The sequence below is a fragment of the Lichenostomus cassidix genome, unplaced genomic scaffold (assembly GCF_008360975.1).
Source record: "Lichenostomus cassidix isolate B80296 unplaced genomic scaffold, HeHo_3.0 HiC_scaffold_40, whole genome shotgun sequence".
NCBI classification, from domain to species: Eukaryota; Metazoa; Chordata; class Aves; order Passeriformes; family Meliphagidae; genus Lichenostomus; species Lichenostomus cassidix.
In genome coordinates, this window is record NW_028147459.1 from 2,663,939 (window position 1) to 2,683,586 (window position 19,648).

Sequence of the window (19,648 nt, forward strand, 5' to 3'; positions counted from 1 at the left end):
TTTGCACTTTGACCCCCTCCATGACCTCAGGGAACCCCCCCGAGCTCCGCCCCGTGACCCCGCGGTGACCTTTGACCCCACGGGCTGAGCCTCAATAAAGGGACGTTGTCACCGCGAGCCTCGTGGCGTGGCGACCCTACAGAAACAGCGCGGCCCGGGCGGCTTGGCGACCCTACAGAAACACCGGCAGGGCGCTGCGGTTTTCCTTCCCTCCGCCGCCATCTTTAAACTCGACCCTACCGAAACACGGCTGCCCCCCCCAACATGGCGGCGCCCATGCGAGCCGCGCGCTGATTGGCCGAGCCGCCGCGCCGTCCCGCCGCCTGATTGGTCGGGGAGGCGCCACGTGACCGGCGGAGCCGCGCGGGCTAAGCCGGGCGGTTGCCATAGCAACGGGGGCGTGGTTAGCGTTACCAGGGCAACGGGGCGTGGTTTGCTTGTTACCATGGCAACGGGGGCGTGGCTAGGTGGTCACGTGAGCGGGCCGGCGGCGGTAGCGCTTCCGGGGGAGTTGGGGTGAGCGGGGCTGGGGGGATTTGGGGGAATTTGGGGTTTTTTGGGGATTTTTGGGGTTTCCGGGGGGATCTGCGGGTTACCGGAGAGGCTCCGGCGGCTCCCGGGCTGTTCCTTGGCTCCCCGAGCTCCCCGCCATTCCCCGCGCTCGGCTTGCCGCGGTTACCGGTGCGTTTGGGGCTTCCGGTCACTCTGCGGTCAGTTTGCAGTGCCTCCGGTCAGTCCCGGTCAGCCCCTGGTCAGTCTCGGTCAGCTCCCGGTCACTCCCCGGTGTCCCTGGTGTCACCGGTCACTTCTGGTCACTCCCCGGTGTCCCTGGGAACTCTCCGGTCAGTTCCCGGTCAGTCCCCGGTCACTCTCCGGTCACTCCCTGGTCAGTCCCGATCACTCCCCGGTGTCCCCGGTCACTTCTGGTCAGTCCCCGGTCACTCCCGGTCACTCCCGGTCACTCCCTGGTCACTCCCCGGTGTCCCCGGTCACTCTCCGGTCACTCCCCGGTCAGTTTCAGTCAGTCCCGGTCACTCCCCGGTCAGTCCCTGGTGTCCCCAGTGTCCCCGGTCACTTCTGGTCACTCCCTAGTCAGTTTTTGGTCAGTCCCCGGTCACTCTCTGGTCACTGCCCGGTCAGTCCCCGGTGTCCCCAGTGTCGTCGGTCACTTCTGGTCACTCTCCGATCACTCTCTGGTCACTCCCTGGTCATTTATGTGTCACTGGTCACTTCTGGTCACTCCCTGGTCAGTTTTCGGTCAGACCCGGTCACTCCCTGGTCACTCCCCGGTGTCCCCGGTCACTCCTGGTCACTCATGTGTCACTGGTCACTCTGCGGTCACTCCCCGGTCAGTTTCATTCAGTCCCTAGTCACTCCCCGGTCACTCCCTGGTCACTCCCTGGTGTCCCTGGTGTCCCCGGTCACTTCTGGTCACTCCTGGTCACTCTCTGGTCTCTCCCCGGTGTCCCCAGTGTCACCGGTCACTCTGGTCACTCCGGTCACTCTGTCCCCAGCCGCCATGCCGCTGCCCGTGGCTCTGCAGTCTCGCCTGGCCAAGCGCGGCTTGCTGAAGCACGTGGAGCCAGGTGAGGGGCGGGGCCTGGAGGGGGCGGGGCCTGGAGGGGCGTGGCCCGGGAGGGTGTGGTCTCAGAAGGGGCGGGGCCAGGTGGGTGTGGTTATGGGGTGGAGCTTGAAATGGGGCGGGGCTGAGATTGGGGTGGAGCTTTAGGGTGGGTGGGGCTGATGGGGTGTGGCTTTCGGGTGGGTGTGGCTTGGGTGGCTCCACCCCAATTGTGAGGTCATTGTGGGTGGGGTCAGAGGGAAGGGGCGGGGCTAAGGGTGGTGGGTGGAGCCTTAGGCTGATGGCCACACCCCCTGAGCCTGGGAAAGGGCATTGCTGGGGTGGGGCAGTGGGCGGGGCTAGGGGCAGTGGGCGGGGCTAGGGGCAGTGGGCGGGGCTAGGGGCAGTGGGCGGGGCTCTCAGCCTCGCCCCACCCCAGATAATTGCCAAGGACAGGGAGTTGGGTGTGGCAGTGGGTGTGGCCAGAGCAGTGGGTGTGGCTACAGGGTGTGGGTGTGGCCTGGGCCTGTGGGTGTGTCAGTGGGCGTGGTCTCACAGCCCCACCCCTTCCAAAGCCAGAGGAGGAGATCATTGTGGAGGTTTGGGGTGTGGGTGTGTCAGTGGGCGGGGTCAATGGCAGTGGGTGTGTCAGTGGGCGGGGTCAAGTGTTATGGGTGTTCCAGTGGGTGTGACTGTGTCGGTGGGCGTGTCCTCACAAGCCCCGCCCCCCGGTAGAGCCTGAGGAGGAGATCATCGCCAAGGATTACAATGGGCGTGTCAGTGGGTGTGTCAGTGGGCGGGGTCAATTGCAATAGGTGTGTCAGTGGGTGGGGCTGTGTGCGGTGGGCGTGTCAGTGGGCGTGGCCTTGCAAGCCACACCCCTTTCAGAGCCCAAGGAAGAGCTCATTGCCGAGGACTATGACAGTGGGTGTGTTAGTGGGCGGGGTCAATGGCTGTGGGTGTGGCTGTGTGTCTGTGGGCGTGGCCTGACGAAGCCCCGCCCCCCAGAGCCCGAGGAGGAGATCATCGCCGAGGACTATGACGATGGGTGTGGCTGTGGGTATGGTTAGGAGCAGTGGGTGTGTCAGTGGGTGTGTCAGTGGGTGTGGCTATGTGTCTGTGGGCGTGGCCTGACGAAGCCCCACCCCCCAGAGCCCGAGGAGGAGATCATCGCCGAGGACTATGACGATGCTCACGTGGATTACGAGGCGTCGCGCATCGAGGGGTTAATGCCGCCCTGGTACAAAGTGATCGATCCCACCTGGTGAGAGACCCTGTAGATATAGGGGATCTATAGGGGATCCATGGGGAATCTATAGGGGTTGATGCCACCCTGGTACAAAGTGATCGACCCTACATGGTGAGAGACCCTATAGCTATAGGGGATCCATAGGGGATCTGTGGGGGATCCATAGGGGATCCATAGGAGATCTATAGGGGATCCATGGGGGATCTATAGGGGATCCATAGGGGATCCATAGGAGATCTATAGGGGATCCATGGGGGATCTATAGGGGATCCATAGGGGATCCATAGGAGATCTATAGGGGATCCATGGGGGATCTATAGGGGATCCATAGGGGATCCATAGGGGATCTATAGGGGATCCATGGGGGATCTATAGGGGATCCATAGGGGATCCATAGGAGATCTATAGGGGATCCATGGGGGATCTATAGGGGATCCATAGGGGATCCATAGGGGAGCTATAGGGGATCTATAGGGGTTGATGCCACCCTGGTACAAAGTGATCGACCCCACCTGGTGACACACCCTATAGAGAGGCTATAAGGGATCTATAGGGGCTGCAGGGACTCCTGAGGGCTATAGGGGCTATAGGCTCTATAGAGTCCATCCCAGGCTCTATAGGGTCTATAGGGTTTCTCTCCTAGCGGTCTGCCCTACTACTGGAACGTGGACACTGACCTGGTGTCCTGGTTGTCCCCAAACGACCCAAACTCTATCATCACCAAACCTGCCAAGAGAATGAAGGGAAACCCAGGTGAGCCGGGAACCCTAAAATGGGATTTGGGGGAAATTTGGGGGATTTGGGGGAATTTGGGAGGTTTGGGGGATTTAAAGCATTGGGGAATTTGGGGGTTTGGGTTATTCAGGGATTCGGGGATTTAGGGATTTGGGGGGTTTGGGGATTTGGGAAATTTGGGGATTTGGGGAATTTGGGGTTTGGGGATTTGAAGCACTGGGGGAAATTTGGGGATTTGGAGGATTTGGGGATTTAGGGATTTGGAAGAATTTGGGGTTTGGGGAGATTTGGGGGAAATTTGGGGCATTTGGGGATTTGGGAAATTTGGGGGGTTGGGGAAATCTGGGGAGAATTGGATTTGGGGTATTCAGATTCGGGGATTTAGGGATTTGGGGGAACTTGGGGTCTTTGGGGGATTTAGTATTGGGGAATTTGGGAGTTGTTTGGGAAATTCGGGGCATTTGGGGGAATTTGGGGGATTTGGGGGTTTGGGGCATCCAGGATTTTGGGGGATTTAGGGATTTGGGAACTTGGGGGCTTTGGGGGATTTTGGGAAATTTGGAGGATTTGTGGCATTTAGGGAGTTTTGTGGGATTTCGGGACATTTGGGGCATTTAAGGGATTTTTGGGGGATTTGGGGAGTTTGGTGCATTTTGGGATTTCAAGTATTTGGGGGAAATTTGAGGGGTTTGGGGGATCCAGGGCATTTAGGGGATTTTGGGAATTTGTGGGATTTGGGGCATGTGAGGCATTTGGGGGTTCGGGGGAAATTTGGGAGATTTGGAGCATTTGGGGGGAAATTTGGAGGATTTGGGGAATTTTGGGGGATTTGGGAGAAATTTGTAGCATTTGGGGGAATTTGGGGGTTTGGGGATTTAGAGGATTTGGGAGAATTTGGGATTTGGGGAATTTGGGGGAATTTTGTGATTTTGGCATTTAAGGGATTTTGGGGGATTTGGGGCATTTAGGGGATTTTGGGGGGATTTGGGGCATTTAGGGGATTCGGGGAATTGGAAAATTTGGGGGATTTAGAGAATTTGGGAGAAATTTGGGAGAAATTTGGGGCATTTATGGAAATTTGTGGGATTTTGGGGCATTTAGGGGATTTTTGGGGATTTGGGGCATTTAAGGAATTTTTGGGGGATTTGGGAAATTTGGGGCATTCAGGGGATTTGGGGAATCAGAAAATTTGGGGGAAATTTGGGGGATTTGGGGGATTTAGGGTCACTTTAAACCCCAAACGCCCAGAGCCAGAGGAAAACCCCGAAAGGTCTCACGAGAAAGAGGAAACTCCTCGGGATCGGCGATTCCACCGGCGGGAGGAGCTGGCGCCTTATTCCAAGGCAAAAAAAGGTGATTTTGGGCAAAAAAAACCCCAAAATTTGGAAGAAAAAAAATTGGGAAAAAAACCCCAAAAAATTTGGGGAAAAAAACCCCAAAATTTGGGGAAAAAATCTCAAAATTTGGGAAAACCAAAATATTTGGGAGAAAAACCCCAAAATTTGGGGGGAAATCTCAAAATTGGGGAAAAAAACCCCAAAAATTTGGGAAAAACCAAAAAAAACACCTCAAAACTTTGGGAAAAACTTTCAAATTTGGGAAAAAACCCAAAATTTGGGGGAAAAAAACCCAAAAATTTGGGAAAAAACCCCCAAACTTGGGAAAAAAACCCCAAATTTGAGAAGAAAAACCCAAAAATTTGGGCAAAAAAACCCCAAAATTTGGGCAAAAAACCCCAAAAATTTGGGGGAAAACCTCAAAATTTGGAAAAAAACTCCAAAAATTGGGAAAAACCCCCTAAAATTTGGGGGAAAAAAAAACCCTAAAATTTGGGAGAAAAAACCCAAAATTTGGGAGAAAAAAACCCAAAAAATCAGGGAAAAAAGTCCCAAAAATTTGGGGGAAAAACCCCTAAATTTGGGAAAAAAACCCCAAATTTGGAGAAAAAAACCCCAAAATTTGGGAAAAACATCTCAAAATTTGGGAAAAAAACCCCCAAAATTTGGGAAAAAACTCAAGAAATTTGGGGAAAACCCAAAAATTTAGGAAAACCCAAAATTTGGGAAACAAAATCCTAAAATTGGGAAAAAACCCTTAAAATTTGGGGAAAAAACCCCAAAAATTGGGGGAAAAAAACCCAAAACTTTGGGAAAACCCAAAAAAATTTGGGGAAAAAACCCCTAAAAATAGGGAAAACCAAAAATTGGGAAAAAACCCCAAAATTTGGGAAAAAACCACAAAATTTGGGGAAAAAACCCAAAACTGGGGAAAACCCAAAAACTTGGGGGAAAAAAATCTCAAAAATCTGGGAAAAAAAACCCCAAAATTGGGAAAAAACCCCAAAATTTGGGAAAAAGCCATAAAATTTGGGAAAAAAACTCCCAAAATCTGGAAAAAAATCCTCAAAATTTGGAAGAAAACCCCAAAAATTTGGGAAAAACCCCAAAATTTTTGGGGTCCGGGTGGGCTGAACCCCAAAGGTGACCCCCAAGTGACCCCAAGTGACCCCAAAGTGACCCCAAGTGACCCCCAGGTGGCCGGAAGGACGAGGAACTTGACCCCATGGACCCCAGCGCCTATTCGGATGCACCCAGGTGGGGATTTTGGGGGAATTTTGGGGGATTTTGGGGTAATTTTGGGGGATTTTGGGGGAATTTTGGGGGATTTTGGGGGCATTTTAGGGTTATTTTGGGGTAATTTTGGGGGATTTTGGGGTAATTTTGGGGTGATTTTTGGGGATTTTGGGGTGATTTTGGGTGATTTTAGGGTTATTTTGGGGTGATTTTGGGGTAATTTTGGGGTAATTTTGGGTGATTTTGTGGTTATTTTGGGGTAATTTTGGGTGATTTTGGGGTGATTTTCGGGGATTTTGGGGGATTTTGGCATGATCCTGGGTTTTGGGGTAATTTGGGAGGATTTTAGGGTTATTTTGGGGGATTTTGGGGCGATTTGGAGGTGATTTTGGGGTGATTTTAGGGTAATTTTAGGGTTATTTTGGGGTGATTTTAGGGTAATTTTGGGGTGATTTTGAGGTATTTTTGGAGGTTTTTGGGGTGATTCGGAGTTGCTTTCAAGGTGCCCTCGTTTCAATATGATTTTGGGGTGGTTTTGGGGTAATTTTGGGGGTTTTGGGGGATTTTGGGGGATTTTGGGGTGATCCTGGGGTTTGGGGTGGTTTTGGGGGATTTTGGGGGCATTTTAGGCTTATTTTGGGGTAATTTGGGGTGATTTTGGGGTAATTTTGGGTGGTTTTGGGGTGATTTTCAGTGATTTTGGGGTGATTTTGGGGGATTTTGGGGTTATTTTTGGGGTGATTTTGGGGGATTTTGGGGTAATTTTAGGGTTATTTTAGGGTTATTTTGGGGTGGTTTTGGGGTGATTTGGGGGTATTTTTGGGTTGATCTGGGGTTGTTTTCAAGGTGCCCCAGTTTCAGTGTAATTTTGAGGTTTTTTTGGGTAATTTTGGGTGATTTTCGGTGATTTTGGGGTGATTTTAGGGTTATTTTGGGGTGATTTTGGGGTAATTTTGGGGTATTTTTGGGGTGATTCAGGGTTATTTCCAAGGTGCCCCAGTTTCAGTGTGATTTTGGGGTGTTTTTGGGAGTTTTTTTTGTGTTTTTGAGGTAATTTGGGGGGTTTTGGGGGAGGTTTTGGCTGTTTTCAGGGTGTCCCCGGTTTCAGGGTGATTTTGGGGTTTTTTTGGGTTGATTTTGGGGTGATTTTCTGGTGATTCAGGTTGATTTCGGGCTGCTTCGGGTGACCCCAGTTTTGGGGTGATTTTGGGCTGTTTTTGGGGTGATTCTGGGGACATTTCAGGCTGATTTTGGGGTGATGTTGAGGTTATTTTGGGTTGTTTTCGGTGTGATTTTGGGCTGATTTTGGGGTGATTTTGGTTGATTTTTGGTTGATTTTAGTGTGATTTCGGGATGATTTTTGGGGTGATTTTCAGGCTGTTTTCGGTGTGATTTCAGGCAGTTTTCAGGCTGATTTCAGAGTGTTTTTGGGCTGCTTTTGGGTGTGTTTTCAGGGTGATTTTGGGGTGTTTTCTGGCTGATTTTGGGCTGATTTCAGCTGATTTTGGGTTCCCCCTCTCCTCTGCAGGGGCTTTTGGTCCAATTTTGGGCTGATTTTGGGCAGATTTTGGTGTGATTTTGGTCCAATTTTGGGGTGATTTTGCGTTGGTTTTGGGCTGATTTTGGGGTGCCCCAGTTTCAGGGTGATTTTGGGCTGATTTTGGGCTGATTTAGCTAATTTTGGCTGTTTTCCTGTATCCTGCAGAGGCTCCTGGTCCAATTCTGGGCTGTTTTCAGGCTGGTTTTGGGCTGATTTGGTGTGATTTTGGGCCGATTTCTGGGTGATTTTGAGATGATTTCAGGGTGATTTTTGGGCTGATTTTGGTTCATTTTGGGCTGATTTCAGCTGTTTTCTGTCCTGCAGAGGCTCCTGGTCCAATTTTGGGCTGATTTTGGTTCATTTTGGGCTGATTTTGGCTGTTTTCTGTCCTGCAGAGGCTCCTGGTCCAATTTTGGGCTGTTTTCAGGCTGGTTTTGGGCTGATTTTGGTGCAATTTTGGGCTGATTTCAGGGTGATTTTTGGGCTGATTTTGGGGTGATTTTGGGCTATTTTGGGCTCATTCCCGTCTGGTTTCTCACCCGCAGAGGCTCCTGGTGCAATTTCGGGGTGATTTCAGGGTGATTTCAGGGTGATTTTGGGGTGATTTTGGTTCATTTTGGGCTGATTTTGGCTGTTCTGTGTCCCACAAAGGCTCCTGGTGCAATTTTGGGCTGTTTTCAGGCTGGTTTCAGGGTGATTTTGGGTTGATTTCAGTGTGATTTCAGGGTGATTTTGGGGGTAATTTCGGTGTGATTTTGGTTCATTTTGGGCTGATTTTGGCTGCTCTGTGTCCCGCAGAGGCTCCTGGTGCAGTTCTGGGGTGATTTCGGGGTGATTTAGGTCCATTTTGGGCTGAATTGGGTAATTTCAGCTGTTTTGTGTCCCGCAGAGGCTCCTGGTGCAATTTTGGGCTGATTTTGGGGTGATTTCGGTTCATTTTGGGCTGATTTTGGCTGTTTTATGTCCCGCAGAGGCTCCTGGTCCAGTTTTGGGGTGATTTCGGGGTGATTCAGTTTTGGGGTGATTTCGGGGTGATTTAGGTTCATTGTGGTCTGATTTCAGCTGCTCTGTGTCCTGCAGAGGCTCCTGGTGCAATTCTGGGGTGATTTTGGGGTGATTTTGGTTCATTTTGGGCTGAATTGGGTAATTTTGGCGGTTCTGTGTCCCTGAGGCTCCTGGACCCAGAGGCTCCTGGTCCATTTTTGGGGTGATTTCAGTGTGATTTCGGTTCATTTTGGGCTGATTTTGGGCTAATTTCAGTTGTTTTCTGCCCCCCAGAGGCTCCTGGTCCAGTTTTGGGGTGATTTCAGTTCACTTTGGGCTGATTTTGGCTGTTTTCTGTCCCCCAGAGGCTCCTGGTCCAGTTTTGGGGTGATTTTGGGGTGATTTTGGTTCATTTTGGGTTAATTTCAGCTGTTTTCTGTCCCCCAGAGGCTCCTGGTCCACAGGTCTGCCCAAGCGCAACGAGGCCAAGACCGGCGCTGACACCACAGCCGCAGGGCCGCTCTTCCAGCAGAGACCTTACCCCAGCCCGGGGGCTGTGCTCAGGGCTAATGCCGAGGCGTCCCGGGCCAAGGACTGAGACCCCAGACCCAATTCAGACCCCAGACCCAATTTGTGAGGCCCCAGACCCAAATTGGGATCCCAGTCGGGACCTCAGACCCAAATCCTGACCCAAATCCAAACCCTTACCCAGCTCAGGCTGTGCTGAGAGCCAACACTGAGGCGTCCCGGGCCAAGGACTGAGACCCCAGACCCAATTCCTGAGACCTCAGACCCAAATTGAATCCTAACTGGGACCCCAGACCCAATTGGGGACACCCTGATTGGGGACACCCCAAATCCTGACCCAAATCCAAACCCTTACGCAGCTCAGGGGCTGTGCTGAGAGCCAACGCTGAGGCTTCCCAGGCCAAGGACTGAGCCCCCAGACCCAATTCCTGAGACCCCAGACCCAATTCACATCCTAATTGGGACCCCAGACCCAAATGGGGACACCCTGATTGGGGACATCCCAAATCCAAACCCAAATCCTGATCCAAACCCAGCCCAGGCGCTGTGCTCAGAGCCAATGCTGAGGCGTCCTGGGCCAAGGACTGACTGAGAGAGACCCCAGACCCAATTCAGACCCCAGACCCAATTCAGACCCCAGACCCAATTCAGACCCCAGACCCAATTCCTGAGACCCAAATTGGGACCCCAATTGGGACCTCAGACCCAAATCCTGACCCAAATCCAAACCCTTACCCCAGCCCGGGCGCTGTGCTGAGAGCTAATGCTGAGGCGTCCTGGGCCAAGGACTGACTGACTGAGACCCCAGACTCAATTCACATCCTGACTGGGACCCCAGACCCAATTGGGGACATCCCAAATCCTGACCCAAATCCTGACCCAAATCCAAACCCTTACCCAGCCCAGGGGCTGTGCTGAGAGCTAATGCTGAGGCGTCCCGGGCCAAGGACTGAGACCCCAGACCCAAATTAAATCCTAATTGGGACCCCAGACCCAAATGGGGACACCCTGATTGGGGACATCCCAAATCCAAACCCAAATCCTGATCCAAACCCAGCCCAGGCACTGTGCTCAGAGCCAATGCTGAGGCGTCCCGGGCCAAGGGCTGACTGAGAGAGACCCCAGACCCAATTCAGACCCCAGACCCAATTCCTGAGACCCAAATTGGGATCCCAGTCGGGACCTCAGACCCAAATCCTGACCCAAATCCAAACCCTTACCCCAGCGCAGGTGCTGTGCTGAGAGCCAACGCCGAGGCCTCCCAGGCCAAGGACTGACTGACTGAGACCCCAGACCCAAATTGGGACCCCAGACCCAAATCAGGATCTGATTGGGGACACCCTGACTGAGGACATCCCAAATCCTGACCCAAATCCAAACCCTTACCCCAGCCCGGGGGCTGTGCTCAGAGCCAATGCCGAGGCTTCCCAGGCCAAGGACTGAGCCCCCAGACCCAATTCCTGAGACCCCAGACCCAATTGGGACCCCAGACCCAAATGGGGACAGCCCAAACCAGGGACACCCCAAATTCAAATCCTGACCCAAACCCTTACCCAGCTCAGGCTGTGCTGAGAGCCAACGCCGAGGTGTCCCGGGCCAAGGACTGACTGAGACCCCAGACCCAAATTAAATCCTAATTGGGACCCCAAACCCAATTCCTGAGACCCCAGACTCAATTCAAATCCTAATTGGGACCCCAGACCCAACTGGGGACACCTCAGACCCTGAGAGTCCAGAACCCTGAGCCCCCAGACCTAATTGGGACCCCAGACCCAATCCAGACCCAAATCAGACCCCAGACCCAATTCCTGAGACCCCAGACTCAATTAAAATCCTAATTGGGACCCCAGACCCAAATCCAGATCCCACTGGGGACAATCTGATTAGGGGACATCCCAATTCCTGAGCCCCCAGACCCAATTCAAATCCTAATTGGGACCCCAGACCCAACTGGGACCCCAAACCCTGAGCCCCCAGACCCAAATTGGGACCCCAGACCCAAATCCAGACCCAACTGGGACCCCAAACCCCAAAGGGGACACCCCAAATCCTGAGCCCCCAGACCCAATTGGGACCCCAGACCCAAGTCAGACCCCAGACCCAATTAGGACACCCCAAACCCTGAGCCCCCAGACTCAAAATTCACCCCAAAATATCCCAAATCCTCCCCAAAAACCATCAGAGGGTCCACAAATCTGCCCCAAAATATCAGGGGAACCCCAAATTTCCCCCAAAAAACCATCAGAGGGTCTCCAAATCTCCCCCAAAACAGCAGGGGAACCCCAAATCCCACCCAAAATATCGCATTTTCCCCCAAAAAACATCAGTGGATCCCAAATCCTCAGGGATCCCCGAAACCCCTCTGGACCCCAAACTGCCCCCAGGACCCCCAAATTTCCAGGGATCCCCAAAACCCCCCAGGCCCCCTTGGAGTTCATAAAGCCCCGAAATAAAACTGGAGGTTTTTTTTGATTATTGGGGTTTTTCTTTGGGTTTTTTGGGGTTTTCTGGGGGGGGTTGGGGGTTTATTTGGGATTTTTGGGGTTTTTTTGGGGTTTTGGGGTTCATTGGGGATTTATTAGGGTTCATTGAGGTTTTTATTTGGGATTTTATTGGGGTTTTTTTGTTTTTCTGGGGTTTTTTTGGGGTTTTTGGGGTTTATTTGGGGATTTTGGGTTTTCTGGGGGGTATTTTGGGGTTTATTTGGGATTTTTGGGGTTTTTTGAGGTTTATTTGGGGATTTATTTGGGTTCATTGGGGTTTTTATTTGGGTTTTTTTGGTTTTTCTGGGGGGTTTATTGGGTTTTTTATTTTGGGTTCTTGGGTTTTTTGGGGTTTCTTTGGGGATTTTTGGGGGTTTTATTTTGGGGTTTTTTGGTGTTTATTTTGGGGATTTTGGGGTTTTTTCGGGGTGTTGCACATGCGTGTGCAAGGGGAGGGGCCTGGGGGGGTGGGCTTTTGTCCCGGGTTAATGATAAGACTCTCTCTCCTCCGAGAGCGAAGGGCCCCGACACCCCCTCCCCCACCCACAACAGAACCTCTCAGATGAAAGTGAAGAAAAAACTATTTATTTAACAAAACCACGCAGAGTGCCCTACAAGGCACAGGGGAAGGGGAAAAACAAGGTGAAAGGCAGTTATTCAACCTGAATAAAAAGTCCTGTTCTCAGACGCAGTCCCTCTCCTCCTCGCCCCCCACCCGGGGCCGGGTGGAGCTCCCTGGAGAGCTCTGCTGTCCTCTGGCCCTCCTGGGTCTCCGGGTGGCAAAGCAGATCGAAGAGAAGGGGTCCAAATGAGGAAAAAGAAGAAGAATGGAAAAAACGGGAACAGAGCTCACTCCGACCCCCGTCCAGCACGCAGTCTCTGCCGAGCGACGAATCCTCCCCCGGAGCGAGGCTTGGGGAAAAATGTTTTCAAAAAAACCCGCGTTTCTCTCTGCGGCTGGGTGCAGTTAAAGAGACAGGACCACACATTTTTTTCTTTCTTGGGCATATAAGCCAACGATAGGGGATAAAGGATTATCATATCATCAATCCAAGACATTCCACCCCTTATTCCATAGCGTTGGCTTAAGGCCCACCTTAACATCTTCCAACTTCAAACACACACATATATATATACACATATATACATATATACATATATACATATATACATATATACATATATACATATATACATATATACACATAACTATGTACAAATAATGTCACGAACGGTGAACGGTGGTATGTTGCGATCCCAACCTTACATGTGGCCTTCACCCAAAATTAAATTTCCCTGAGGGACACATTGTGTTTTTCCATCTTCCTGCATTATCCACCAAGTACACCCTGGTCCCTGAGCAAAGACAACCCCACGGATGGGTTTGTCTTTATGTGAGGCAGAATCAATCTAGACAGTTTTCCCTAACAAGCCTCTGGCATGTACTGCTGGGACCTTATCTCCATCCACTGTATGTAGAAGCTCAGATTGGGCAGGACCTGCTCGGTTGATGGAGCCTCGGGTATTGACTAACCAGGTGGCCTCTGCTAAATGTCGCTCCCAATTCTTATAAGTTCCCCCACCCAATGCCTTTAGGGTGGTTTTTAACAATCCATTATACCGTTCCACTTTGCCAGTGGCTGGTGCATGATAGGGAATGTGGTACACCCATTCAATGCCATGGTCTCTAGCCCAGTTGTTTATGAGGCTATTTTTAAAATGAGTTCCGTTATCTGACTCAATTCTCTCAGGGGTACCATGCCTCCACAGGACTTGGTTCTCAAGGCCCAGGATGGTGTTACGAGCAGTGGCATGAGGAACAGGGTAGGTTTCCAGCCACCCAGTGGTGGCTTCTACCATTGTGAGCACATAGCGCTTGCCATGGCGGGTTTGAGGCAGTGTGATGTAATCAATCTGCCAGGCCTCTCCAAACTTATATTTTGACCACCTTCCACCATACCACAGGGGTTTCACCCGCTTGGCTTGCTTGATGGCAGCACATGTTTCACAGTCATGGATAACTTGAGAGATGCAGTCCATGGTTAGATCCACCCCTCGGTCTCGTGCCCTCTTATAGGTGGCATCTCTGCCCTGATGGCCTGAGGCATCATGGGCCCATCGAGCTAGGAATAAATCTCCTTTATGCTGCCAATCCAAGTCTACCTGGGACACCTTTATCTTTGCAGCCTGATCTACCTGTTCGTTGTTTCGGTGTTCCTCATTAGCTTGACTCTTGGGGACATGGGCGTCTACATGGCGGACCTTCACAGGTAGTCTCTCTGCCCGACTAGCGATGTCTTTCCACTCTTCAGCTGCCCAAATTGGTTTCCCCTACGCTGCCAACCAGCCTTCTTCCACTTTTCCAGCCAACCCCACAGAGCATTGGCTACCATCCATGAATCAGTATAAAGGTAGAGCTTTGGCCATTTCTCTCTTTCAGCAATGTCCAGGGCTAACTGAACAGCTTTGAGCTCAGCGAATTGGCTCGATCCCCCCTCTTCTTCCCTAGCTTCTGCAACCCGTCGTGTGGGGCTCCACACAGCTGCTTTCCATTTTCTTTTTGTCCCTACAAGACGACAGGAACCATCAGTGAAAAGAGCGTAGCGTGTTTCATCTGCTGGCAGTTGGTTGTATGGTGGGGCTTCCTCTGCACGGGTCACCTGTTCCAGCTCCTCTTCCTCAGTCAGACTAAAATTTACACCTTCAGGCCAATTTGTAATTATTTCCAAAATCCCAGGGCGATTCAGATTTCCCATACGGGCACGCTGTGTGATAAGGGCAATCCATTTGCTCCATTTGCCATTGGTGGCATGATGAGTAGAGGGAACCTCTGCTTTAAACATCCACCCCAGCACCGGTAGTCGAGGTGCCAGGAGGAGTTGTGCTTCTGTGCCAATTACCTCTGAGGCAGCTTGGACTCCTTCATATGCTGCTAGGATTTCTTTCTCTGTTGGGGTGTAGTTGGCTTCAGACCCTCTGTAACTTCGGCTCCAAAATCCCAGTGGTCGACCTCGGGTCTCACCAGGCACCTTCTGCCAAAGGCTCCAGGACAGGCCATGGCTCCCGGCTGCAGAGTAAAGCACATTCTTTACTTCTGGCCCTGTCCTGACTGGGCCAAGGGCTACTGCATGAGCAATCTCCTGCTTGATCTGGGTGAAGGCTTGCTGCTGTTCAGGGCCCCAGTGGAAATCGTTCTTCTTGCGGGTTATGAGGTAGAGAGGACTCACGATCTGGCTGTACTCAGGGATGTGCATTCTCCAAAAGCCTATGGCACCCAGGAAAGCTTGCGTCTCCTTCTTGTTGGTTGGGGGGGACATTGTGATGATTTTATTGATAACCTCAGTAGGAATCTGACGCCGTCCATCTTGCCACTTCACTCCTAGGAACTGGATCTCTTTGGCCGGCCCTTTGACTTTGCTCTTTTTTATAGCGAAACCGGCTTCCAGGAGAATCTGGATTACTTCCTTTCCTTTCTCAAATACTTCTTCTGCTGTGTCCCCCCACACAATGATGTCATCAATGTATTGCAAATGTTCTGGAGCCCCACCCTTTTCTAGTGCAGCCTGGATCAGTCCATGGCAGATGGTGGGACTGTGTTTCCACCCCTGGGGCAGTCGGTTCCAGGTATACTGCACGCCCCTCCAGGTGAAAGCAAACTGAGGTCTGCACTCTGCTGCCAGAGGAATGGAGAAAAATGCATTTGCAATGTCAATAGTAGCATACCACTTTGCTGCCTTGGACTCTAGCTCATACTGGAGCTCCAGCATGTCTGGCACAGCAGCACTCAGAGGTGGAGTCACCTCATTCAAGGCACGATAGTCCACAGTCAATCTCCATTCTCCTTCAGATTTTCGCACAGGCCAGATGGGGCTGTTAAAGGATGAATGGGTCCTGCTGACCACCCCTTGGCTCTCCAGCTCACGGATTAGTTTGTGAATGGGAATCACGGCATCACGAGTTGTCCGGTACTGTCAGCGGTGCACAATCGAGGTTGCAATCGGTACTTGTTGCTCTTCCCCTTTCAGGAGTCCTACTGCAGATGGGTTCTCTGACAGTCCAGGCAAGGTGTTCAATTGTTTTATGCCCTCTGTCTCCACAGCAGCTATCCCAAATGCCCACTTGAGTCCCTTTGGGTCTTTGAAATATCCATTTCGGAGGAAGTCTATACCCAAAATACATGGAGCCTCTGGGCCAGTCACAATGGAATGTTCTTTCCACTCTCTTCCAGTCAGGCTCACCTCAGCTTTCTCGAGGGTCAAGTCTTGTGATCCTCCTGTAACGCCGGAAATAGAAATAGGTTCTGTCCCCACATGTCTCGATGGGATTATCGTGCATTGTGCACCAGTGTCAACTAAAGCCTCGTATTCTTGTGGCTCTGATGTGCCAGGCCACCGAATCCACACTGTCCAAAAAATTCGGTTTTCCCTGGCCTCTACCTGGCTAGAGGCAGGGCCCCACTAACCATGGTGGGTATTTGTGTTAGAGGTTCCTTCAACGGAATCAGACATATTGAGTAGAGCTACTTCCCTTCTGGTGGAGTTCCTTCTCTGAGTCTTGCCCTCCTTCAATTCACGCACTCGTCGTGCCAGGACAGCAGTGGGTTGTCCATCCCACCTGTTCATGTTTTCTCCACTGTCACACAGGAAATACCACAACTCATGTCAAGGGATATATCCAGTTCTCATAGCTGAGGAGCGTCTGCGTGGGGTAGCAGAACCTCTGGTCTGTACTGCTGAGATTTGGAGAAGGCTGTCTTTAATCTCTTTACTGATTTTCTCATGATTCTTCTCTATCTTATTTTCTAGTTTCTGCAGATTTGTTTCCACAGCTGAGATTCTTGCATTCATTGGGCTATGCACAACATCTGCATACGCTCGGAGTTTCCTTGTCATATCACGCACAGTCTCATGCCCGTCATCTTGCTTCATAATGGCTAAAGCAGAAGCATACCCTGATGGCCCAAGCTTTAGGAGTTTCCGCCACATCACAGGTGTACATTCTATCCTATCTGGGTCTATAATCGGATCTGGGTTTGCTATGTCCTCTGGGAAGACAATTTCTACCACCGCCATTTCTCTCAAGCGTTGAATCCCTTGTTCTATGGTTCTCCACTGGGTTTGTTGCGAATAGAGATCGTCAGGATGTAGGTATCTTTCCCTCGCAGCTCTGATAGCTCGTCTCCAGAGGCTGCTGCAGTCAGGCCCATCTCGTATAGTTTGGTTGATATCTGGGTCACGTGACACAGTCCCTAAATGCCTTGCCTCAGTAGCATCTAGAAGTGTAACATCGCCTGCAGCATCCCAAAGACGGACTAACCAACTAATCACAGATTCATCATCTCGTTGGACATAATCTTTTCTTAGGCTGTGAAGGTCTCTCACATTCATGGATTCAACAATGACCTCTGACTCAGTTGCTGGCCTTGAGGGTCCCTCCCCACTGTCATCTGGGCGATCAGTCTTAAATTGGGCTTTCCTGCTCCTTGTAATAGGAGCAACTGCCATTGGCTTAGGCTCCCTTACTTCCTGTTCTATAATATCTGACAGTGTACGATAAGCATATGCCAGGGCCCAACATATTGCACTGCAGTTGTCTCTGCACTTCTCTTTCAGATACTTCCCCACCTCAGCTGGTCTCGGGATTTGTCCGGGGGGAAATTCCCAGTCTATTGGATCAGAGAATTTCTTTAAAGTTTTACCTATGTCCTCCCATACTCCACACCATTCAAATTTCCTCACATCTGGATTTGGTGCCTGCTCCTGCTCAGCCCCTCTGGACTTCTCAGCCCTCATTCTGGTAACACTGAACATCATATACACGGAAACTCCTAGGTAAAGCACCTGTACTACCAAGTTAATGGTCTCTTTAACATCCAGGGGAAACTGAATATTCTCAAAAGCTGATATAGCAGATTTAAAGGAAAAGAGATGGGTGAGGAGCCAGGAAGCTTCACCCTCTACTTCTCTAACAGGTTGGGTAATATTACTAACAAAACTCCAAAACAGGTTACTAAAACTAGAGGAGGAAACTAACAGAGCATGTACATCTTTAACTGTTTCCCATACCTTCTTACAGATCGTCAGTATCACACACATTACTATAACAAGCCGGAGTCGTGTCCCTGATTGGTGGAAATTATACATTAGGGACAAGATTGCCCCTACCTGTTGGTAGGGAAACAAACCTATGTGCCAAACAGACAGTATTACATCAAACAACCTCCCATCAAACAGCATAGTGACTACTGATGGCTGTAATTCAATACCAAGCGATTAAAACCAGAATGCAATTATTAGGGTTTTTTCTTCACTTTCTCTAACCCCACAAAAGGTGTAGAACAAGTAATCGAGGCCCCGTAAGTTGGGCGCCAAATATGTCCAGGGTTAATGATAAGACTCTCTCCTCCGAGAGCGAAGGGCCCCGACACCCCCTCCCCCACCCACAACAGAACCTCTCAGATGAAAGTGAAGAAAAAACTATTTATTTAACAAAACCACGCAGGGTGCCCTACAAGGCACAGGGGAAGGGGAAAAAACAAGGTGAAAGGCAGTTATTCAACCTGAATAAAAAGTCCTTTTCTCAGACGCAGTCCCTCTCCTCCTCGCCCCCCACCCGGGGCCGGGTGGAGCTCCCTGGAGAGCTCTGCTGTCCTCTGGCCCTCCTGGGTCTCCGGGTGGCAAAGCAGACCGAAGAGAAGGGGTCCAAACGAGGAAAAAAAAGAAGAAGAATGGAAAAAAAACGGGAACAGAGCTCACTCCGACCCCCGTCCAGCACGCAGTCTCCGCCGAGCGACGAATCCTCCCCCGGAGCGAGGCTTGGGGAAAATGTTTTCAAAACAACCCGCGTTTCTCTCCGCGGCTGGGTGCAGTTAAAGAGACAGGACCACACATTTTTTTTTTCTTTCTTGGGCATATAAGCCAACGATAGGGGATAAAGGATTATCATATCATCAATCCAAGACAGCTTTGCACACCCAGGGGGCTCAGGATGTTCACCAAGCTCTTTGCACACTCATGAGGCTCCTTGCACACTCATGGATGTCCTTGCACACCCACAGGGTCCCTGCTGGGCTCCTTGCACACCCACGAGGCTCTTTGCACACTCATGAAGGTCTTTGCACACCCATGAGGCTCCTTGCACACCCACAGGGTCCTTGTTGGGCTCTTTGCACACTCACGAGGTCCTTGCACACCCATGAGGCTCTTTGCACGCTCATGGATGTCCTTGCACACCCACGAGGATTCAGAATGTTCACGCGAATCCTTGCACACTCATGAGGCTCCTTGCACACCCACGGGGGTTTCAGAATGTTCACGAGTGTCCTTGCACACCCATGAGGCTCCTTGCACACCCACGAGGTCCTTGCACAAGTGTCAGTCCAGCAGGCAGAGGCAGTGCAGCTCCTCCCAGCTCCTTGCACACTCATCTCCCCGGCTGAGGCTCCTCCTTGCACACTCATCCTCCTCGAGGCTCCTCCCTGCCCCTCCTGGGGCTCTCCTTGCACACTCGTCTCACTCAGGGCTCCTTGCACACTCACCCTGTCACACTCAAGGCTCCTTTCTCCCCTTCCAGGGTCCCTCCTTGCACACTCACCCTCCCACTCTCACACCCATCCCCTTGCACACTTGTCTCACTCCAGGCTCCTTGCACACTCACCCTGCTGCTCTCACACTCTCCTTGCACACTCGGCTCACCAGGAGCTCCTTGCACACTCACCTTGCACACTCACCCATTCTCACACTCACTCCCCTTGCACACTCACACTGTTCTCACACTCATCTTGCACACTCATCCCAGCACAGGAGGCTCTTTGCACACTCACCTCCTTGCCCAAGGCCCCTTGCACACTCCTCACACTCACCCCTTGCACACTCCCACTCCCATTCTCACACTCCCTTGCACACTCCTGCTCTCACACTGCCCTTGCACACTCACCCTGCCATTCTCACTGCCCTTGCACACTCGCCCTGTCACGCTCATCCCCTTGCACACCCA

General features: G+C 51.3%; 1 protein-coding gene and 2 long non-coding RNA genes across 3 annotated transcripts; all 3 read left to right on the plus strand.

Moving 5' to 3' along the window:
- The first annotated feature begins 497 nt into the window (after positions 1-497).
- LOC146422554 (polyglutamine-binding protein 1-like) lies at positions 498-9,253 on the plus strand. Its single transcript, XM_085046230.1, has 7 exons — positions 498-516; positions 1,515-1,586; positions 2,714-2,825; positions 3,454-3,563; positions 4,794-4,898; positions 6,079-6,139; positions 9,090-9,253. Exons 2-7 carry the CDS (start codon positions 1,520-1,522, stop codon positions 9,238-9,240), a joined length of 606 nt encoding a protein of 201 aa, XP_084902356.1. The 5' UTR covers positions 498-516; positions 1,515-1,519; the 3' UTR covers positions 9,241-9,253.
- Positions 9,254-9,513: 260 nt separating this feature from the next.
- LOC146422555 (uncharacterized) lies at positions 9,514-10,422 on the plus strand. The gene is made up of 3 exons (XR_014848098.1): positions 9,514-9,716; positions 10,077-10,237; positions 10,401-10,422. It is a non-coding gene; the product is annotated as an uncharacterized LOC146422555 (long non-coding RNA).
- Positions 10,423-12,026: 1,604 nt separating this feature from the next.
- On the plus strand, positions 12,027-19,535 carry LOC146422556 (uncharacterized). The gene is made up of 3 exons (XR_014848086.1): positions 12,027-12,120; positions 18,613-18,833; positions 19,012-19,535. It is a non-coding gene; the product is annotated as an uncharacterized LOC146422556 (long non-coding RNA).
- The last annotated feature ends 113 nt before the right edge of the window (positions 19,536-19,648 follow it).